Source organism: Prinia subflava, chromosome 26 (assembly GCF_021018805.1).
Source record: "Prinia subflava isolate CZ2003 ecotype Zambia chromosome 26, Cam_Psub_1.2, whole genome shotgun sequence".
NCBI classification, from domain to species: Eukaryota; Metazoa; Chordata; class Aves; order Passeriformes; family Cisticolidae; genus Prinia; species Prinia subflava.
In genome coordinates, this window is record NC_086272.1 from 4,275,615 (window position 1) to 4,298,238 (window position 22,624).

The following is a 22,624-nucleotide window of genomic DNA, read 5'->3' on the forward strand; positions in this document are numbered from 1 at the left end:
AGGGTCCCCTTCCTCAGCATTCCCCCACTCCAGACACTCAGCGCTTCTTCCCCCACTCCCCGAAAACACTTTCACGCTCGGGGGGCCCGGACCCCCCTCATCTCCAGCCTCCACCACCCCTCCACAAACACTCCACTCTGCAATCTGCGAGTTCCAAATCCCACATCCCCCCCCAAAAATGAAAAGGCAAAACCCCCCAACCGTACCGGGGATCCCGGGATAGATTTGGGGCGAGCTTCCCCTCCCCGTCACCTGCGGGCTGCCTGGCAATGCGATGCGGTCGCGCCCAGCGGAGCTGCGGCCTCAGCGGGCTCGCCGTGGAACACCGACCCTCTCCCGCTGTCCCTCCTCTCGGTGCTCCTCGTGTTGCTGCTCCTCCCCTTCGTCTCTCCCTCCTCTTCCTCCCGCCCCTCCTCCGCCCCCAGCCCGGGCCCCCCTTTCCCGCCCGCTCTGCCCCGCGGCCGCCGCAGCGCCGCTGTTGGGTAGGGGGGAGCCCCCAGGAGCCCCCGGGGATGGGCGGGGGGCTCGGGGCTCCCCCCAGGGCAGACCCGGCCGTGCCGTCCCCCTGCCCCCCGAGCCCAAACTCCGCTCCCGGGGGTGCCTGGCTGCCAGGGGTGGCACAGGGGGGTGGGAGTGGGGAGCGCTGGGCGCTGCGGGGGCAGCTGCAAGCCAGAGGTGTTTCCCATTGCTTTTTCTCTTTGACACCGCTTTCCTATTTCTCTGCCACACACTTCTGGTTCAATGGGAGAAACGAAGCACACTCCTCTTAAATTGTTAAGCCTTTTAATAAATGATAAGAAGGACTCACAGTGTTCCCAAACCCCCTACCCATCCCTGGCGGGGTCTCCCCACCCAAACGCCGGTGCTGCAGCGGCCGCGCTCCGGGAAAATGGGGGGAAGGGGGGTCGTGCTGGTGGTGGAGGAGGAGGAGGAGGAAGAGGAGGGAGAAAGGAGGAGGAGGAGCCGGAACAGGAAAAGAACGACGGAGTTCGACGAGCGGCCCGCAGAGCCCACCGCACCTCCGGCCCGCGCAGCATTGCCGGTGACCAGGGAGAGGGAGCTCACCCCAAATCTGTCCGGGGGTCCCCGAGAGATTTGGGGTTTTTCTTTAGGAATGGCGTTGGGAGCTAAGAGATTCCAGAATCGCGCGGGAAACCTCCTTGGGAGGTTTTTTGGGGGAGGAGATGGGGATATTTTCAGATCTTGCAGGAGTGCAAAGCTGAGCCGTAGTTGCCCCTGGGGGGATTTTGGGGTCCCACGCAGCGATCGCGGGGTGCCGGCGGGGCGGGACGTTGGTTTTGGGGATCCCGGGAGAGGCGGGGATGAAGGGCGGGAGGCCCGGAGTGGGAAGCGGGGCGATGGCAGAGCTGGGGCAGCTCCGGCAGCCTGGAGGGGTGGTGGAGGCTGGAGATGAGGGGGGTCCGGGTCCCCCGAGCCTAGAAGTGTTTTCGGGGAGTAGGGGAAGAAGCGCTGAGTGGCTGGAGTGGGGGAATGCTGAGGAAGGGGACCCTGGGATAGCTGGGAGCCGAGTCAGAATCAGGGCAGGATGAGCCCTGGCAGCCCCAAAACCCCCTGAGCGAGCCAAAGCAGGAGGCGGGAGAGGGGGGATCCCCAGGACCCACGGGCCCCCCAGCAGCTCTGAGAAGAGGGACCCCCATAACCCCAAAGGAAGGACACTGGGACAGGGAAGCCCTGGGAGAGTGTTTTTGGACTCCTTGATTTTTGGAGGATTTTATGGACACCAGACAGGCGGTGACTTCTAGAGATGGACTTGGACAGCAGGACCTTCAAAGCCAATGCACTCACAGAATGTCTTTCCCCCAAACCAGGAATTCCCATTGCCAAACCTTGGCTGGATGGAGGAAGAGAAGGCTGTGAGGAAGAGGAGGATGCCCCAGGACCACCAGGCAGGTGAGGAGGAAGTCGGTGCCCCTTTGCCCCTCTCTCCTGCTCCATCTCCCAGCCCAGCCTGGCCCCGGCTGCAGGACAACCCCGCTGCCGACGCCGTCCTGCCGGGGATGCACTGGGGGGATCTCCTTGCCCTTCCCTCTGGCACAGAGTCAAATCCCATCCTGTCCTTGTCCTTCCTCCCCCAGACAAGGAGACCAGGGAGGACAAATCCCCTCAGCAGAACCTCGTGGAAGAGGCTGTTTTGAGCGGCTCCATGGCAAAGGAATTCAACGGAGAGGAAAAGCTGCGGAGATCCCGCCCGAGGAGGGGCTCCAAACCCATGCCAGGGTGCTCCGAGGAGGAAGGACCCACCCTGTGCCAGGAAGGCAGCCAGAGATGTGGCCAGAGCTCTGAGCTGGTGGTGCATGAACAGCTTCACAATGGCAAGAAGCGGCACCAGTGCTCGGAATGTGGAAGGAATTTTTCAACGAACTCCCGCCTGCTCCGCCACCAGATGAGCCACACCGGGAAACGACCCTACGAGTGTGGGAAATGTGGGAAGGCCTTCAGAGACACCTCTGACCTGATTGTCCACCAGAGAGCCCACACTGGGGAACGGCCCTATGAGTGTGGGGAGTGTGGGAAGAGCTTCACTGTCAGCTCCCACCTGATTGTTCATCAGAGGATCCACACCGGGGAACAACCCTATGAGTGTGGGGAGTGTGGGAAGAGGTTCAGCCTGAGCTCCAGCCTGATCCGCCACCAGAGGATCCACACTGGTGAACGGCCCTATAAATGTGGAGAATGTGAGAAGGCCTTCAGGAAGAGCTGCCACCTCAAACGCCACCAGATGATCCACACTGGGATACGACCCTATGTGTGTGGTGAGTGTGGGAAGAGCTTCCGTGACAGCTCTGGCCTGATCATGCACCGGACAGTGCACACTGGGGAATGCCCCTACACGTGCTCAGAATGTGGGAAGAGCTTCATCCAGCACTCCAAACTGCTTGTCCACCGGCAGATGCACAGCGGAGAGAGGCCCTAACAGTGTCCTGAGTGTGGGAAGAGCTTCTCCCAGAGCTGTGCCATGACCCAATAGCAATGGAGGTACCAGGAAGGGAAGCCCTACAAGTGCCCGGCGTGTGGGAAGAGCTTTGTGCGCTGCTCCAACTCCATCCCCCGTTGGAGGAGCCCATTGGATGATCCCCAGTGAGCCGGGTTGGGCAGAGCCTTGGAGATCCATGGTCCTGGTGATCCATGTTGGGAATTGTTGGGGATTACATTTGTTTCTTTGTCAGTTATAGAATTTTTTTCCCATAAGTTGCTAGAAGACTAACGACTGTGTGCTTGATTTAAAGAAAGAAGAGTCCAAAGGAGATGGCAGCACTGGGCTACACCTTTTGTTCTTGGGTCTCTGAGAGTTTCCCTCAGAGGGGGGAGATAACTGGAGTTTTGGGGGAGGGAAAGGACAGAGCTGGGGGCAGCTGCTCGCTCTTGCTCTGGGCATGGGAGAGGAGAGAGGACGGTTGGGCTGGTGCTTGCTGCGGGAAGAGCTTACGGTTGTTATAAATGCTAATCCAATATTCCAATTCAAAATATGATTTGGTTTATTAAAAAATCCAATTACAGAATTTCGGTAAAAACCCCCAGCAGCGTTATGTTGATGTTATACCTGGGATTGTCAAAGGGTGAATGGGGATGCAGCCTCTAGTGCACTGCAGCCCCCAAAAAAGGACACAAATTGGCCTCGTTTGGGGCTCAGGTTTTATACACTTTATTTTGCCCCCGCAATAAGATTTCCCCACAGTCTCTTTGTTCCCGAGACTGGTTATTCGAATTCATCACCGTCATTGGTCTGCTAAAAGGAGTCTCCTATGGGAGGGAGAGGTGGCAAATTTAGTCCTCTGGTGGGTCAATGGAAACCGAGATTTGTGAATGGAAAAGCGTTCTTCTCTGGAGATCAGGGTGATGATGATGCTCTGATGGCTCTGCTGCCCACAGGAGGAGAACTGATTTCTTATCTTAATGTGTCCTTCTTTCTGATGCCAATCTCATCATCTCCAGTTCCAAATTTAGGTTACACTTTTATTTTATTTTTACCAAACCATGAGTTCAACATGTTAGAATCTCTAAAAACACGAATTAACTCACTATATTTATTACACTCCCCATCGCCCTCCTGGGCTAGACCCTCACGTTTATTGCCAGGAACTCCCTGGAGGAAGAGGAGGGGCAGGATGTGTCCCCATGTCCCCACAACCTCGTGCTCCAGCATCCCAAATCCCTCTATTCCCATGGCCCCATGTCCCACCTGAATCCTGCCCTACCACCCCCATCCCCACGACCCTGCCACCATGTCCATGTCCTCTCCTTGTCCCCAGCTCCATGTTTGGCTCCCATCATGTCCCTGTCCCCACTGTCATCTCCATGTTCCCTCTGCTGTCCTCTCCACCATGGCCTAGTTGCCTTGATCTCCTCCCTGTGTTCCCCTGCTCTGGTCCCCTCTTCCCCTCATCTCCATCTTCTCCCCTCAGCCCAACCTTGTCCTGACCCTCGGCCCCGGCCCCGCCCACAGGAACACTCCTGGCACTGTCACCCCCACACCCCAGCACTGTCACCATCACACCCCTGGCACTGTCACCATCACACCCCTGGGCACTGTCACCCCCACACCCCTGGACACTGTCACCATCACACCCCGGCACTGTCACCACCCCACCTCCCCCCCTCCCCCCGCCTTGTTTGCCCTATCACACCCCAATGTCCCATGTCATGGGTACATCGGTCACCCCCCAACGCCACTCTAACCACCCCACCTGACACTGATGGGGTGGGGAAGGGTCTGAATTAGGGAGGGGCAGGTTGGGGGAATCACCTGATGTCATCTGGTGTCACGTCAACTGCCCCCCGACCATGGGGCACCACCCACGTGTCCCCCAACGCTCCCCCCACGCTCATTTATTGTTCCCCTCCCCCACCCCAAACCTGGAGGGTGTTGGTGGGTGGGGACCCCCGGGGCAGCCAAGCACAGCCTGGGGTCGGGCTCTGGGGAGGGGCGGGCCACAGCCCCCCAGTTAAGAACCCCCCCCGGACCCCCAATTTGGGCTTCAGTCGCCTTCGACTCTCGACTGGTCAGTGGGGCGCCCCTCCCCCACCCGGGGGTCTCGGAAAGGGCAGGGGGGAGGGGCGGGTGCTGTGGCCGGACTGGACTTTGGACTGGCCTGAGCTGGGGGGAAGGGGCAGCAGGGGGCTGGGGGACTCACATTTGGGGTGCCAATGGGGGGCGGGACCCACATTTGATCTCCTTCCTGGATTCCCAAATCCACCCCAGGACACCAAGAACTCCCCAAATCCCCCCTGCACCCAAAACTCTTCTCTAAAATCCCCTTAGGACCCCAAGATCCCTCTCCAGGACCCTCTGAGGATCTCCCCCCAGGATCCACCCAAAATCCCCTTCCCAGGACCCAAGAACCTCCTAAACGGCCCTTAAACCCCTCTCCAGGACCCCAATAGCTCCTCAAGGGCCCTCCTGGGACCCTCCAAACTCCTGAAGATCCCCCCCAAAAATCCTATGAAGGAGCCACTACCAAAATTCCCCCAAGGATCCCAATATCCCCCAAACGCCCTCTAGACCACTAGAAATTTCCCCTTTAGCACCTCAAATACCCCCAAATCCCCTCCAGACCCAAATATGCCCCTGAAAATCCTGCCCGCATCTCAGTATCCCCTCAAGGACGCTCAAACCCCCAAGAATCCCCTCAAAATTCACACAAGGACCCCCGTATCCACTAAACTCCCCCAAAGACCACCCCAAATTTCCCCTTCAGCACCCCAGTGACCCCCCAATCATCTCCAGACCCAAACATCTCCCTGAAAAACCCCACCGCGGACCCCACCATCCTCTCGGGGACCCTCCTCGGACCCCAAGCAGCCCTCGCAGAGCCTTCCCCATCAGCCCAGAGTTCCCCCCGCAGAGCCCAAGTGGCGCCGCTGTCGCTGTGCCCAGGCCCCCGGAGCATGGCCCGCTCGGCGCCCCCCGGCCGGGGCTGGGCCCCCGCGCCGCCCCCGCACCGCCTGCGCTCCCTGGCGCGCTCCCGGCTGGACGAGGACGCGCCCTGGCGGTGGCGGCCGCGGGGGACAGCGCGACCCGAGCGGAGCTGCTCAGCCAGGGCGGGGGCGGCTCGGGGGGCGTCCTGGCCGGAGCCCCCTTGGCCGAGGCCGTTTTCGGGCTGTCGGGGTGCCGGCTCAGCCGGAGGGTGCTCGAAGGGGCGGCGCTGCCCCCAGGGCGGGCGGTGGTGGCCGAGGTGGAGGGTCCGGCCGCGGGGGTGCTGGGGGCTGAGAGGGTGGCCCTGAATATTTTGGGGCGCTGCAGCGGGGTGGCCTCGATGGCCGCCAGGGCCGTGGCGGTGGCCCGGGCACAGGGCTGGGCGGGGGTGGTGAGGGGCACCCGAAAAACCATGCCCGGCTTTCGCCTGGCGGAGAAATAGGCGCTGGGGGTGGTGGGCGCCGACCCCCACCGGGGAGGTTTGGGGGGACTCCTCCTGCTCAAGGACAATCACCGAGCGCTGGCGGCGGCAGCGGGGGGACTCGAGCAGGTGGGGACGCCGAACTTGGGGGACAATGGGGGGGACCCTTGAATAGAGGGGTTCTGGGTGTGGGGGACTCCAGAGTTTGGGCGGGAATGGCGGCAGAACCCCGGGATTGTGGGGTGCAAGGCGGGGAATCTCGGAGATTGGGGGGCCAGGAGCCCAATTTGGGGTGGGATTGGTGGGGGGAGCCTTGAATTGACGGGCTCAGGGTGATGGGTGTGACAACCCCAATTTTGGGGGTGTTGCATGGGGGGAACATGAGGTTTGGAGGAAATTGAGGGAGATTTGGTGGAGGGGGCTCCGTTTTGGGAGCAGTGATGATTTAGGATACCCCGAATTTCTAGGGTGGTGGGGAAGCACCAATATTTGAAGGGGGCACCAATTTTGGGACAGATTCTTGGATTGGGGTATTCTGGGTGTGGACTGATGTGGGAGGACCCCTGGATTGGGGGGATGTTTGGGAGAGTCCCAGTTTGGGATTGAGGGGAATGGGAAATTGGGTGATGACCCCAGAAAGGGGATCCTGTGTTGTATAACTCTAAATTTGGGTGTTTCTAGGACAGGCAACCGCAATTTTGGGGTCAGGGGACACCCTTGAATGGGGGGGATCTGGGGGGAAGACCACAATTTGTGGGGATCAATTTGGTTGGGGGTGAAGGGGGACCCCAATTTTGAGTCAGTGCTATGGGGACCCCCATTTTTCCCCACCCCGTATTGGGTCTGAGGGACTGTGCATCACTTTGGGGTTCCCCCTGACCCTCCCTCTCTTCCCCAGATGATTTTGGGGGTGCACCTGGCTGGGGGCTTCACCCGCCGGTTTGGGCTGGAGTGCTCGAGTGCAAATGAGGCTCTGGCAGCTGCACGGGCTGACATCATCCTGCTGGAGAACCTGGCCCCCCCGGTGAGCCCCAAAGTCGGAGGGGGGCCAATTATGGTGGGATCCCAATTGTGAGCTAGACCCCAAAAATGGGGGATTAGACTCTAAAAACAGGGATAAACCCCGAAAATATGGCACAGATCTCCCAAAAAACGGGGGTTAACCTTAAATATTTGACCTCTGCAGTCTCCAGGTGAACTCCCAAAATCTGGCAAGGGGCTTCCAACAATCGGAGAACCTCCCAGGTGTGAGGCTGGACCCCAAAAATGGGGGTCTGCACCCTTGAAAATGGGAGGCAGAGCAGTAAAATGGGTTGAATACACCAAAAAGTGGGGGATGACCACATAGATCCAGGCTCTGCTCCCCCCAGCAGAGCCCCCAAAAACAAAGGGGAATGGCAAAAATGGGGGACACCCAGGGGTGAGGATGCAGCAGGAAAACGGGAATCTGCTGTAAATGTGGGACAGTCCCAAAGATATGAGGGGGAATTCCAATTTGGGGGGCTCAGAGGGTTGGGTAAACCCAGTTTGGAGGTTTCTGGGTGGGGGAACCCTTGACTTGGGGAGTTTAGGTGTAGGGACCACAATGTGGGGCTCAGTGGGTGGGAAAATGCCTGGAGTGGAGTGGTTGGGTGGGGGTCCACAATTTTGGGAGGTTCTGTGTGGGTGGAGCCCAAGTTGGGTGGTCAGTGGATTGCAGAGCCCAAATTTGGGGTTGTTCTGGAGGTCAGTGATGGGTGGGGGCCCCAATTGGGCAGGTAACTCCTGCTTTTATTTGGTTTCTGGTTTAAGGGGGATAACCCTTGATTTGGAGGGTTTGGGGGTGGACACCCCAATTTTGGAGATCAGTGGGTAGAGTAATCCCTGAATTGGTGGTTTCTTGTGGGGGGGACCCAAATTGTGCAAATTTGGGCAGTGAAACCAGCAGTTTTGGGGGGAGAATTCTGCACTGTGTGGCATCCATTTAATGGGGGTTTTCTGTCCAGTGCACCCCAAATTTTGGGCAGGGAGTGCTCCCTGCTCACAGGCTGTCCCCCGCCAGGACCTGCACACGGCGGCGGCGCAGGCCAAGGTCGCGCACCTCTGGGTGACGGTGGAGGCCAGCGGGGGGATCATTTTGGAGACCCTCCCAGTTTTTGGGGCCCCAAATCGACGTGGTGTCCATGGGGTGTCTGACCCACAGTGCCCCTCCCCTGGACTTCGCCCTGCAGGTGCTGGAACCCTAAAATCCATCCCAGGACCCTAAAACCCCACTCTAGGACCCCAAAATCCAACCTGGAACTCCAAAAACCTACTCCAGAACCCCAAACCCAACCTGAGATGCCCCAATCCATCCTGGGGAGTGCAAAACTCACCGTGAAACTCCAAAATCCACCCTGGCAGTCCTCAAAGCCCAAAGTCCTCCTGCTGAGGGGGACCGTGAAATGTGGCACTGAGTCCTCCCAGCCGCCAGGGGGCGCCAAATCCTGACACCTCCACCCAGCCCGGGACTCCAAAATCTACCTTGGCACCCACAAAATCCGTCTGAGACCCCAAAAATCTATCTTGGAACCTCCTAAATCAACTCTGGGACCCTAAAATACACCCTGGGACCTTCCAATCCCCCCTGAGACCCCACAAAGGCCACCCTGAGGATCCCGAATCTCCATCCTGGGGTCCTCCCACTCACCTCCCCCCTCTAAGGTGGGCCCAAAACTCCACCCTGAGGCCTCCCCATCCTCCTTTTCTCTTTGTACTCCCAAAATAAACCCCGACCTCACTTCCCCCACATGTCCCCCCATTTTTTTCCCACGGTGTCACCCTCAAAATCCACCATGGAGTGCAAAACCAGCCACTTTCTAACCAACAAAAGCGGGGCTGTGACCACTGACCCATTGACCTCCTACTCTGAACCAGGGTCAGTTCTGCTGGGCAAGACTTGGATTGGCCTTTTGCAAAAAGCCCCCATCTCCCCCGTGGGAAATGGGAATGAAAAGTAGAAATCCCTTGGCTTGGGGAGGGAATTGGCACCTGGGCAATGAGCCCAGAGTTGGGACAAGAGTTGAAAGGGCCCAGACCCAGTTGAGGTGTCCCAGATCTCAGTTTGTGGGTCCCACACCCAGTTGGAAGATCACAAACCCCACTTTGAGGGGCCCAAACTCCAGGTGTGGGGGGGGGGGGGGGGGAGTCAGACCCAGTTTGAGGATTGCAGAGCCCAGTTTGAGAGGCCCAGGTCCCAGTTTAGAGAGCTGAGACCCCAGTGTGAGGATCCCAGATCCTGCTGGAGGTCTGCAGACCCCAGTTTGGGGATACCAGATCTCTTCTTGAGAATCCCTGACCCAATTTCAAGAACCCAGATTACAGTTTGAGGGTTCCTGACCCCAGTTTAGGAGTCCAGGACCCAAAACTCCAATTTGAGGGAACAAACCCCAGTTTAGAGGTCCCAGATCCCAGTTTGTGGGTCCCAGACCCACCAGCAGAACACCTGGTACCACCACAACACTGGGAATTGGGATCAGAGGAGAAATGCTGCTGTAAATCCCAAAATCAGGCTGTAATTCCTGGCGTGATTCCAGCCACTCCCATCAAACCTGTGTGTGCCCACCTGCCCACAGGTACCTTTGGGATTGCTCCAGGTGCAAGTGGTGTTTGCTGAAATAATCCACGATTTTACACCTAAATCTCCTCTGGGGCCTTGCTTTTGGGTGATTTCTGAGATTAAATGGGATGGCCATTGTCAGATCCCACGGAGCAGGATCCAGGAAAGAGCAGCTCCACCTGCTTCCCTCAGCCCCTGCACCTGATGCTCTGGTGCCAGGGCCCAGCTTCCCCATGGAATGGCCAAGCTGTTTCCCCCCTGGAAGGCTCCTACTGCTCTCCTGCACCATCAGCCCTTTGCCAAGAGCCCTCCCAGCTTTCTGGCACAGCCACACAAGCTCCTGCTCCCCATTTCTCACTGGGGGCTCCTTCCCCAACCCCCCTCTGCTTTCCTGCTGTCCCCAGCACAAGCCAGGGCACCCCAGAGCCCCTGAGGGTGGAGGTGGATCCCAGAGCACCCCAGGGTGCAGATGGAGCGCACATGAAGCACAAATTCCTTAAATTAAGTGGGCCTGACTGCAAGGGAAAGCTTCCCAGGGGGGCACGGTGGATCCAAGAGCTGCCAGGATCAGAGGGATTTGAGCGATGGCACAGCTTGTGATAGGAGCAAGAGCAATACCCAGTTCTGCCCTGGGGACTCATCTGGCAGCTCCCCAGCAGTGGGTGACACCTTGTGCTGTGCATTCCCAGCTCCCCAGCAGTGGGTGACAACCTGTGCTGTGCATTCCCAGCTCCCCAGCAGTGGGTGACACCCTGTGCTGTGCATTCCCAGCTCCCCAGCAGTGGGTGACACCCTGTGCTGTGCATTCCCAGCTCCCCAGTAGTGGGTGACACCCTGTGCTGTGCATTCCCAGCTCCCTAGGAAGCTGCAGACAAGGTTTATGGGGAAGCCACTTCTGTTGGGTCATGGGGTGCAGGAGGGATGCCCCGGCTTTCCAAATGCCTGAGAGGAGCCTGGCAGCAGCTGGATCCAAGGGCAGCCCCAGGCAGGATCAGGCGCTGTGTCTGGATCCCAGCTCTGGGCTGCTGGAATGTCCTGGGTTGAGGCGCAGACCTGCGAGAAGCACAAAACATTGCAGGCTCAGGGCCAGGCTGAGCAGAGGTGCAGTTCCCTCCTGCACACTCACTGCCACCTGCAGCTGCAGCAGCCCCGCTGCACACGGGGAACCTGCCCAGCTCTGCAGCACACGGGGCTCAGGGACAGCCCCGAGCCAACATTCCCACATGTACCTGGCCACCAACTCCCAAAGCAGGCAACTGGGGCCACCTGAGAGCCCCTCGTGGCCACAAACCCCACGCCTCAGCCACAGCTGCACCTGCCCCGTCTTGCAATGGGGCACAGCCCAACCGGGGACCCCTCTCCTCCAGCCGCCTCAAACTCGGGCACGGGGACTCGATCCCAGCCTTGGGAAAAGCTCCACTGCCGCAGGGATCGGCGGCTTGCCGGGCCTCAGAGTAATTCTAGAGCTAAAGCGGTGAGAGACATCAGCTGGGCTCAGATAATACATGCCAGCGCTCATCCCGGGCCCGGCAAGCGCCTCCTCCTCCTCCTCGTGCCCGTCCCCGTCCGGCGCGGCGCTCCCAGCCCCGAGCCGCTGTTCCCAGCGCGGTTCGCTCCCTCCGGCTGCAGCTGGGCCCCGGGGCGCAGCCCTTGGCACGGCGCTGGAGCCAGCGGGACAAAACCCCCCCGGGGCCGCCCCGGCACGGCCCTTCCCGCGGCCCCGGCTCGGCGGCACCGCCATCGGCCTGAGCGGCCTCCCTGGGCCGCCCGGCCCGGCCCGGCCGCTCCGCCCTGGGCCGCGCCGTTCCGGCCTGGCCGCGCTCGGGGCAGCGCCTGCGGCACCGCGCCCTTGGAGCGGCCCCTGCCACAGCCCCGGCACCGCCACCCTCGGGGGCTCTGCCCGGGGGCTCCGTGCCCGGGGGCTCCGTGCCCGCGGGGCTCCGTGCCCGCGGCTCCCGCCGCTCCCCGCCCGGGGCCCCTGCCGGCAACGAGACGCCCCGCGACCCTTCCGGGCTCCCCACCTGTCCCGGGGATCCCGTTCTGTCCCCGGGATCCCCACCTGTCCCCGGGCCCGTGCCGCACCACGCAGCCGCTCCCGCCGCCGGTGCCGCTCCCAGGGCCATCCTCCCGCAGGAGGAGGTTCCGCCGGGATCCGCCCGCCTCCGCCTCCCTCCTCCCCACCCACCTCCAGCACCTCCCCTCCGCCTTCCTGCTCGTTCATCCTCATCCCATCCGTCTCCATCCCCCTTTATCGCCCTCCATGTACACACCGTCCCCATCCATCCGCATCTGTCCCCATCCCCCTCCATGCCCATGGCACCTTCTCCACCCCAGCCGACTCCATCCACACTGCCTGCATCCCCATCCCGATCGCTTTCCTCCTGATGGGAAAAATGAGCGCTAAAGGATTCACGAAAGGCTCCATGTGGAAAGTATAGATGTGGGGCTCTTGTCATAGAAATGGGTGTTAATGTCTTCTAAATGGGTCTTCATGTTTGGATGAACATCCACCCGGGCAAGTTTGTTACAGAACGCAGGCGGCTTGACCCAGACAGTTTGAGCTCCTGAACTGCAGGGTTACAGCAAAAACGGGTCCGCGCAAAGTGTGTTGCAGCCGGTCTGAACTTCTGGTGGTCCCGAAGAACCCAGACAGCCTCAACTCCTGAACTTCAGGGGAAGATGGTGACACACGTTCAAGGGGGGAATATGTGGTAGGCGGCTTCGGAAGGCTGTACCTTCCTGGTACCTGAGGCAGTGGGGAAAGGGAGAGGGCAACATGCGATGGGGAGTTTAGAATAAAAAGAGCCTGCACCCTCCAAAACCTCGAGAGAGATCCCTGAGTGGACTCTATCCCTTTATTCGAATCAAGTTGCAAGACTCCTGTTTCATTGGTGGACACTGGCTTTTGGTAGCGTGGCTTCTCTGCACAGTCCTCATCCACTTCCACCCCCATTCCATCCTTCCCTGTCCATTCCCAGCCCACCCCAGTCCCACCCACAAGCCCGTCCCATGCTGGGACCAGCACAAGGCAGTGGATCCCAGCAGAGCGTGTGAGGAGTGTGGGATCAGCGCATCAACACCAACAGCATTTATTGGGCCCTGGCAGGGACTCCAGGACAGCCTTTTCCCAGGGAAATCCTCTGTGCTGCACAAATCTCAGCCCTGGCCCCTATCAGGGCAAGGCCCAGCTCAGCCCACACTGCCATGCCCAAACCCAGCCCATTTCCTGCATGCTTTTCCACAGGATCAGTTCATTCCCGTTCCCATTGCCCCATCCTTCTCCTTTCCTCCCAGCACATAAATAGCCTCCCTCACACACTGTCATTACCACGGACCCGTAACAAGGAATTCTGGCTCGAGGCATGAGAAATAAGGATTCGTTTTAGTTTTTCTTGAGATCTGGCTGTTGGAAGGCTCCAAACCTACAGTGTTTCCTGTGGATCTTGGGAACTGGGGCCCTGGACCCACAGCCAGCTGGGCCCTTCCACAGGAGGAAAAGTCAGGGGTTTTTTAAGTTCCCTGAGGCTGATCCAGTTGCCATCACCTAAGCCCCAGGAATAATCAAAGCGAGTGGATCAGTGCCATTAAAAACATGGAAACAGCCCAAATCCAACTATCAGGTTTGCTCATCCAGGTTTGCTGGGGAAGGGTTTTGTCTCCTTTGCTGCTGAAAGCCAAAGGGAGGTTTGGAAAGAGCGCTAAGATCCCTGTGGGGTTTAGGGATGTTTGGGATGATCAGTCAGTGGGATGAGCTCAGGGCATGGATGAGGTCCCAGAGCCTGTGCTGGGTCAGGCACAAGAACAGGAGTTGGATGGAAAAGGGGTTTTCCCATGTTCTTCTGATGGAGAAATGCAACACAATCCCTTTCCCTGGAATAGCAGGCCTGGAGCTGGGGCCCCCCGAGCATGAAAGTGTTGTCGGGGAGTGGGGGAAGAAGCGCTGAGTGGCTGGAGTGGGGGAATGCTGAGGAAGGGGACCCTGGGACAGCTGGGAGCCGAGTCAGAAGCAGGGCAGGATGAGCCCTGGGAGCCCCAAAACACCCTGACCGAGCCGAAGCAGGAGGCGGGAGAGGGGGGATCCCCAGGACCCACGGGCCCCCCAGCAGCTCTGAGAAGAGGGACCCCCATAACCCCAAAGGAAGGACATTGGAAACAGGGAAGCCCTGGGAGAGTGTTTTTGGACTCCTTCTTGATTTATGGACAATTTATGGACACCAGACAGGCGGTGACTTCTGGAAATGGACTTGGACAGCAGGATCATCAAAGCCAATGCACTCACAGAATGTCTTTCCCCGAAACCAGGAATTCCCATTGCCAAACCTTGGCCAGATGGACGAAGAGGAGGCTGTGAGGAGGAGGAAGTTGTCACGGGACCCCCAGGCAGGTGAGGAGGAAGTTAGTGCCCCTTTGCCCCTCTCTCCTGCTCCATCTCCCAGCCCAGCCTGGCCCCGGCTGCAGGACAACCCCGCTGCCGACGCCGTCCTGCCGGGGATGCACTGGGGGGATCTCCTTGGCCTCCCCTCTGGCACAGAGTCAAATCCCATCCTGTCCTTGTCCTTCCTCCCCCAGACAAGGAGACCAGGGAGGACAAATCCCCTCAGCAGAACCTCGTGGAAGAAGCTGTTTTGAGCGGCCCCATGGCACAGGAATGCAACAGGGAGGAAAAGCCGTGGACATCCCGCCCGAGGAGAGGCTCCAAACCCATGCCAGGGTGCTCCGAGGAGGAAGGACCCACCCTGTGCCAGGAAGGCAGCCAGAGATGTGGCCAGAGCTCTGAGCTGGTGGTGTATGAACAGCTTCACAATGGCAAGAAGCTGCACCAGTGCTCGGAATGTGGGAAGAGTTTCTACACAAAGTCCAGGCTGCTCCAACACCAGAAGATCCACACTGGGGAACGGCCCTATGAGTGTGGGGAGTATGGGAAGAGGTTCACTGACAACTCCAATTTAAAGAAGCACAAGAAGATCCACACTGTTAATGGCCCTATAAATGTGGAGAATGTGGGAAACGCTTAGTGAAGAGCTTTCACCTTAAAGGCCATCAGATGATCCACACTGGGTAGTGACCCTGTGTGTGTGGAGAGTGTGTGATGAGCTTCCATGACAGCTCTGGCCTGATCATGCAGCAGACAGTGCACACTGGGGAATGCCCCTACGCGTGCTCAGAATGTGGGAAGAGCTTCATCCAGCACTCCAAACTGCTTGTCCACCGGCAGATGCACAGCGGAGAGAGGCCCTAACAGTGTCCTGAGTGTGGGAAGAGCTTCTCCCAGAGCTGTGCCATGACCCAATAGCAATGGAGGCACCAGGAAGGGAAGCCCTGCAAGTGCCCCGCGTGCGGGAAGAGCTTTGTGCGCTGCTCCAACTCCATCCCCCGTTGGAGGAGCCCATTGGATGATCCCCAGTGAGCTGGGTTGGGCAGAGCCTTGGAGATCCATGGTCCTGGTGATCCATGTTGAGAAGTGCTGGGGATTACATTTGTTTCTTTTTTACTTATAGTATTTTTTTCCATAAGTTGCTAGAAGACTAATGACTGTGTTCTTGATTTAAAGAAAGAAGTGTCTAAAGGAGATGGCAGCACCGGGCTACACCTGTTGTTTTTGAGTCTCTGGGAGTTTCCCTCAGAGTGGGGAGATAAGTGGAGTTTTGGGAGAGGTAAAGGACAGAGCTGCGGGCAGCTGCTCGCTCTTGCTCTCAGCATGGGAGAGAGGCCGGTCGGGCTGGTGCTCTCTGCGGGAAGAGCTCACGGTCATCAACTGCATCTTGCCCTGGGAAATTGCCATCATCTGCTCATGTGCTCGTGTGCCCAGGGATTCTGAGCTCGCCTCCCCCTGCCCTGCTGGGCTCGCCGTCTCAGCATCGCGGCCTATTCGGGGCTGCTTTGAGGCTTTCTGCTACTCTGTAGCCCTGCCCTGCCGGGACATTTCTGCCGCTCCAGCTACCAGCACAGAGCTTCTGAGCTCATCCACCATCCCAGGGCTTTCCACCATTCCAGCTTGGCCTCTCAGAGTCCCTCAGGGCCACCGGGATCAAACTGTCCCAGGCTTTGTGAAAGAAAGGCCTCGAGGTTCCTGGTTCTGTTTATTATTGATGCTGTAGTTGTTGTTTGTTTGCTTTGTCATACATACCAGTGAAGAACTGTTCTTCCTGGCCCCATCCTTCTGCCTGAAAGTCCCCCTAATTTTCTACATCATCATAATTTGGAGGGAGGGGATTTGAATTCTCCACCCCTGGCGAGGTCCTGCCCTTCCCTATCAGATTCCTGTCTGTCAAACCAAGAAAGGAAGAGAGCTGGCTGGTGGTCTGCACATCTTCCTGGCCACCTGTAGGCACCTGGATGCAACAGGACCCCAAGGAGATGTGGCCATGGATGGCGACATGGACATGGATGGAGACATGGGAGTGACATGGACACGAGTGGGGACATGGAGAGCCAAGAATGGGGGCATGGTGGGGATACGGGCATGGGTGGGGACATCAGGGCACATGGACATGGGTGGGGACATGGGGTGAACTTCCAGGGAATGTGGGGCATGGTGGGTTTGAGTGAACTCAGGGCTCTTGGGAGGGGCATGGGGTGCTGTGTCATGAAACTGAAATTCCAGATCATCCCAGCGTGTGCCGTGGATCCCAGAGGGGAATTCCCAAGGCTCCCAGGGTGCCGGTTCTGCCCTGCTGCCCAGGGCAGCTGTGCCCAAGGGGCAGGTGACAAGGTCCTGAAGCTGTGTAGGCTGACAAAGCAGACAGCAAAGGTTGGTTTGCTGGACATTTTCCAGCCCATTGCCAGCTCCAAGCAGAGGGAAGAAGAAAAGGAAAGTGAGTCCCTGACAGAATCCCAGAACCATTGCAGTGGGAAGGGCCCCTGGCCGTGGGCTGCAGTGGCAGGAGGAAGGGACGCCTCTACCCCAGTGAGGTGCAAATGAGACCACAGCACCCAAACCTATGGATTTTATTTAAGATTTATTTTCTTGAATGTTCTAAACAATCTTTTAGTAGTTGGATTTCACTATAATTTATATGCTTTAATTATAAAATTGTAATTGCTTGTAAATAGTTATGGTAAGTTTTTAACCGCTTTGACGTAGGATAAAATTTGTAAACGCTTTGAGCAGAGTAAAAAGGGAAGAGAGGCTTTCACAAGATGTAATTCAGCTTGCAAAAGATGTATTTTAAGATATGATTATTATTGCAATATATATGTCCAAGATAGCATAAACGGAGAGCAGAAGAGCATAAAAGCAGAAATAGCAAAACCTCTTAAAGTGGCATTAGAGGACGACCCTAGACCTCCAATGTGTTCAACTCTTGAAGTGTGCAAGGCTGCAGAAAATCTGAATTAAGATTGTGGTTAACCAGCTCAAACTAAATCTGCTCAATCATTTGAGGAAATAATACATCTGCAACGGTATAAAAGACTGCAGACTGAAGCATTGGGTGTGTAGTGGCTTTGCCAGGCCCCTGTGTCTTTTGCTTTCTGTTTTATCCCTTATTATCCTTTATTAAATTTCTTAAAAATTTTCAGAGGACTGTGCTTCATTTCTCACACTGAACAATACACGTGAGGTAGAGAATTAAGAAAGAAGTGTCAGAGAGGAAAAGAAACAGGAAATTCCTCTGGCTCGGGCTCCACAGCTGCTGGGCAGACCCGCAGTGCCCAGTGCTCCCCACTTCCACCTGTTAAAAATGACATTATTTTATAAAAATAACATTGGGTTCTGCATTTATGTATTAGCATGTTATTATTATCATACTTTTAAAATATGATGCAAATTATACCTCTTTTTATTCCTTTGTTGATATAAGATATGATATGATAATGATATATGATATATAACATAATGTAATGTAATATATAACATAACACAATGTAATGTAATATAACATATATCATATCATCATATCCTATCGTATCATATAAATGCCAATTAACTGTGCCAATTGGAATATAATTTGATATATTTTAAAAGTCAAATTACAGAATTTCGGTAAAACCAACAAGCGGAGTTACGGTGACGATAACCCGGGATCGTCAAAGGGTGAACGGAAAGCAGCCTCTGTCGCACTGCAGTCCCCCAGTGTTCACGAATTGGCCCCGTCTGGGGTCCAGGTTTTATACACTTTATTTTGCCCCTGGCATAAAATTTCCCCACAGTTCTTTGTTTCCCTGGAATAGTTATTCGAATTTATCGGTGTCACTGGTCTGCTAATGGGGTCTCCTATGGGAGGGAGAAGTGTCAATTTGGGTCCTCCTGTGAGGGAATGGGAGCCGAAATTTTGAATGGACAGATGTTCTCCTCCAGTGATCAGCGAGATGGTGGAGCTCTGATGACTCTGCTGCCTCTAGAGGAAGAACTGATTGCTTATTTTAATGTTCCTCCTTTCTGATGCCAATGACGGTGCCCTGGGTTCCCAACATTTCATTGTCTCCTCCTAAATGGTGGTTTCTGGGAGTTGCCTGCCGCGGAATTTTTCAATTCCGTGACTGGCTGGAACTAAGGTTACATTCCACATAACATATTTACAGTTTGTATTTATGATTTAACAGACTATAATCCATAAGAACAAGAATTAATGCACCATATTGACCACAGGGAATATTATCCTGATTTTGTGACTTCAGAGAAAGTGGATTTGCAGCTATGCGAATGATTTGCCAAACCAGCTTCAGGCAGGAGTGGGAGCTGACATACTAAAATCCCCAAATTCTGCTGTCCTGGAGCCGCCCTGGACTCTGCCCTCCTGCACTGAACACACACCTGGATGTGCTTATTGCCTCTTATGGGTCATTGTCAAACTAATTTTTCCAGGTTTTGCCTCTTCCTGCCCCCTGGCTTGGCACAGAAAGGGGTCACAGGTGTGCAGACTCTTGTCAAACACCTTTCTCAGCTGCTGGCTCACCTGTCTCTGGTTTTCCCTGCAGATCTAGGAGGGCACAGCACAGATCCAGCGAGTGATCATTGCCCGTGAGCACCTGGGCAGGTACAAGGCCTGAGGGATGCACCAGCTCCAGGCCTGCTATTCCAGGGAAAGGGATTGTGCTGCATTTCTCCATCAGAAGAACATGGGAAAACCCCTTTTCCATCCAACTCCTGTTCTTGTGCCTGACCCAGCACAGGCTCTGGGACCCCATCCATGCCCTGAGCTCATCCCACTGACTGATCATCCCAAACATCCCTAAACCCCACAGGGATCTTAGCGCTCTTTCCAAATCTCCCTTTGGCTTTCAGCAGCAAAGGAGACAAAACCCTTCCCCAGCAAACCTGGATGAGCAAACCTGATAGTTGGATTTGGGCTGTTTCCATGTTTTTAATGGCACTGATCCACTCGCTTTGTTTATTCCTGGGGCTTGGGTGATGGCAACTGGATCAGCCTCAGGGAACTTAAAAAACCCCTGACTTTTCCTCCTGTGGAAGGGCCCAGCTGGCTGTGGCACTTAGGCTCCAGGGCCCCAGTTCCCAAGATCCACAGGAAACACTGTAGGTTTGGAGCCTTCCAACAGCCAGATCTCAAGAAAGACTAAAGTGAATCCTTATTTCTCATGCCTTCAGCCAGAATTCCTTGTTACGGGTCCGTGGTAATGACGGTGTGTGAGGGAGGCTATTTATGTGCTGGGAGGAAAGGAGAAGGATGGGGCAATGGGAACGGGAATGAACTGATCCTGTGGAAAAGCGTGCAGGAAATGGGCTGGGTTTGGGCATGGCAGTGTGGGCTGAGCTGGGCCTTGCCCTGCAAATGCCCTGCAAGGAGACACGGCCTCATTCCTGTGCACACACCGGGCAGCATCAGCTTCTCCCACCTGGCCTGGCATTCCCAGCTCCTCAGGCTGCCCCTGAGGGCGCTCAGTGCTGGAGGCACCGCCAGGCACGGAGCTGACCCACATCCAGGCATGTTGGCCACCGACGCTGGGGCTCCAGGGAGAAAACCAGCACAGAGCTGGGGCAATCTTCAACAAACGCTGGGAACATCTGAAATGCTGACAGTGTTTAGAGCTGTGAATTCCCTGAACTTTCCCAGCCACTGCTCCCTTCTGCCTTCAGCCATCTCGTTGTGTAAGTGGTGTCTGAGCCATGAAAATATAGCCTGGGCTCTGAGCAGTGCTGGGGCAAAGGTGTGTCATGGCAACATCCCGGAGCTGGGACGCCTTCAAAGGGGACAAAGTGGGTTTAGGAGGCTCATGACCATAACAGGATCATTTGACGAATGGGATGTTCCCCAACAACCCCCAGAGACCCTTGGGAGATCCCTTCTTCTGATGTAAATGAGTTCTCAGAAGTCATTAAATATGTACATGAAGTTTTGGGAAGGTTCAGCAAATCCGTATGAGTGTGGGAAAAGGGATAGATTTGTATTAGTGACACAGAGAGGAGCTGGTGTGTGAAATAGCTGGGGCTGTGTGATCCCAGCGCCAAAACAAAGCTAGGCCTGCCTTTAATATCGCAAAGAGAGGGTTGGAAAACTTTTTCCAATGGTTTGGGGACAGCAGGGAGACCAGGGTGAGGTGAGAGAGGCAGGTGGAAAAGCCCTGGTGCTGCCCCAAGGGGATCCTTCCCGCGTGCCTGGAGAGCTGCAGGGCTGAGAAAAAGCTGAGAAGGAAACATTTCCCGGAGCGCTCGGGTACGGCCCCAGCGGGCACGGCCCCCGCAGGTGCCGATGGCGGGGCTGTGGAAGGGGCCACCCTGCAGGGATGGAGGGCGAGGGAGGAGCGATGGGACGGGCTGGGGAGGAGGGAGGCGGAGGCGGAGGCGGGCGGATCCCGGCGGCAGCTCCTCCTGCGGGAGGATGGCCCTGGGAGCGGAACCGGCGGCGGGAGCGGCCGCGTGGTGCGGGACGGGCCCGGGGCCAGGTGGGGATCCCGGGGACGGGTGGGGATCCCGGGGACAGGTGGGGATCCCGGGGACGGGTGGGGATCCCGGGGACAGGACGGGAGCCCGGGGACAGGAGGGGAGCCCGGGGACAGGAGGGGAGCCCGGGGACAGGAGGGGAGCCCGGGGACAGGAGGGGATCCCGGGAGGGTCGCGGGGCGTCTCGTTGCCGGCAGGGGCCCCGGGCGAGGAGCGGCGGGAGCCGCGGGCACGGAGTCCCCCGGGCACGGAGCCCCCCGGGCAGAGCCCCCGAGGGTGGCGGTGCCGGGGCTGTGGCAGGGGCCGCTCCAAGGGCGCGGTGCCGCAGGCGCTGCCCCGAGCGCGGCCAGGCCGGAACGGCGCGGCCCAGGGCGGAGCGGCCGGGCCGGGCCGGGCGGCCCAGGGAGGCCGCTCAGGCCGATGGCGGTGCCGCCGAGCCGGGGCCGCGGGAAGGGCCGTGCCGGGGCGGCCCCGGGGGGGTTTTGTCCCGCTGGCTCCAGCGCCGTGCCAAGGGCTGCGCCCCGGGGCCCAGCTGCAGCCGGAGGGAGCGAACCGCGCTGGGAACAGCGGCTCGGGGCTGGGAGCGCCGCGCCGGACGGGGACGGGCACGAGGAGGAGGAGGAGGCGCTTGCCGGGCCCGGGATGAGCGCTGGCATGTATTATCTGAGCCCAGCTGATGTCTCTCACCGCTTTAGCTCTAGAATTACTCTGAGGCCCGGCAAGCCGCTGATCCTTGCGGCAGTGGAGCTTTTCCCAAGGGTGGGATCGAGTCCCCATGGCCGAGTTTGAGGCGGCTGGAGGAGAGGGGTCCCCGGTTGGGCTGTGCCCCATTGCAAGACGGGGCAGGTGCAGCTGTGGCCGAGGCGTAGGGTTTGTGGCCACGAGGGGCTCTCAGGTGGCCCCAGTTGCCTGCTTTGGGAGTTGGTGGCCAGGTGCATGTGGGAATGTTGGCTCGGGGCTGTCCCTGAGCCCCGTGTGCTGCAGAGCTGGGCAGGTTCCCCGTGTGCAGAGGGGCTGCTGCAGCTGCAGGTGGCAGTGAGTGTGCAGGAGGGAACTGCACCTCTGCTCAGCCTGGCCCTGAGCCTGCAATGTTTTGTGCTTCTCGCAGGTCTGCGCTTCAACCCAGGACATTCCAGCAGCCCAGAGCTGGGATCCAGACACAGCGCCTGATCCTGCCTGAGGCTGCCCTTGGATCCAGCTGCTGCCAGGCTCCTCTCAGGCATTTGGAAAGCCGGGGCATCCCTACTGCACCCCATGACCCAACAGAAGTGGCTTCCCCATAAACCTTGTCTGCAGCTTCCTAGGGAGCTGGGAATGCACAGCACAGGGTGTCACCCACTGCTGGGGAGCTGGGAATGCACAGCACAGGGTGTCACCCACTGCTGGGGAGCTGGGAATGCACAGCACAGGGTGTCACCCACTGCTGGGGAGCTGCCAGATGAGTCCCCAGGGCAGAACTGGGTATTGCTCTTGCTCCTATCAGTAGTTGTGCCATCGCTCAAATCCCTCTGATCCTGGCAGCTCTTGGATCCACCCTGCACCCCTGGGAAGCTTTCCCTTGCAGTCAGGCCCCCCTCATTTTGGGGATTTGTTCTTCCTGTGTGCTCCATCTGCACCCTGGGGTGCTCTGGGATCCACCTCCACCCTCAGGGGCTCTGGAGTGCCCTGGCTTGTGCTGGAGACAGCAGGAAAGCAGAAGGGGCTTGGGGAAGGAGCCCCCAGTGAGAAATGGGGAGCAGGAGCTTGTGTGGCTGTGCCAGAAAGCTGGGAGGGCTCTTGGCAAAGGGCTGATGGTGCAGGAGAGCAGCAGGAGCCTTCCAGGGGGGAAACAGCTTGGCCATTCCATGGGGA

General features: G+C 57.7%; 2 protein-coding genes, 2 non-coding genes and 1 pseudogene across 5 annotated transcripts in view; 3 read left to right on the top strand and 2 right to left on the bottom strand.

The window, feature by feature from the left end:
- The window catches only part of LOC134562044 (zinc finger protein 239-like), a 59,671-nt gene that overhangs the window by 6,588 nt on the left and 30,459 nt on the right, over positions 1-22,624 (bottom strand). The gene's annotated exons all lie outside the window — the stretch shown is intronic.
- On the top strand, positions 879-3,699 carry LOC134562053 (zinc finger protein 239-like). The gene is made up of 3 exons (XM_063419515.1): positions 879-1,042; positions 1,830-1,911; positions 2,097-3,699. Exons 1-3 carry the CDS (start codon positions 890-892, stop codon positions 2,933-2,935), a joined length of 1,074 nt encoding a protein of 357 aa, XP_063275585.1. The 5' UTR covers positions 879-889; the 3' UTR covers positions 2,936-3,699.
- LOC134562106 (nicotinate-nucleotide pyrophosphorylase [carboxylating]-like) lies at positions 5,148-10,986 on the top strand (annotated as a pseudogene).
- Positions 11,377-11,460, bottom strand: LOC134562247 (small nucleolar RNA SNORD45). Its single transcript, XR_010083117.1, has one exon. It is a non-coding gene; the product is annotated as a small nucleolar RNA SNORD45 (small nucleolar RNA).
- On the top strand, positions 21,408-21,491 carry LOC134562248 (small nucleolar RNA SNORD45). The gene has a single exon (XR_010083118.1). It is a non-coding gene; the product is annotated as a small nucleolar RNA SNORD45 (small nucleolar RNA).

What these genes read in the sequence shown, in the direction of transcription:
- LOC134562053 (XM_063419515.1), top strand. Translation starts at nt 890, where the DNA reads ATGGGGGGAAGGGGGGTCGTGCTGGTGGTGGAGGAGGAGGAGGAGGAA. An exon ending in CGGCCCGCGCAGCATTGCCG is followed by an intron (nt 1,043 to 1,829) that starts GTGACCAGGGAG and finishes CCCCCAAACCAG; the next exon opens with GAATTCCCATTGCCAAACCT. An exon ending in GCCCCAGGACCACCAGGCAG is followed by an intron (nt 1,912 to 2,096) that starts GTGAGGAGGAAG and finishes TTCCTCCCCCAG; the next exon opens with ACAAGGAGACCAGGGAGGAC.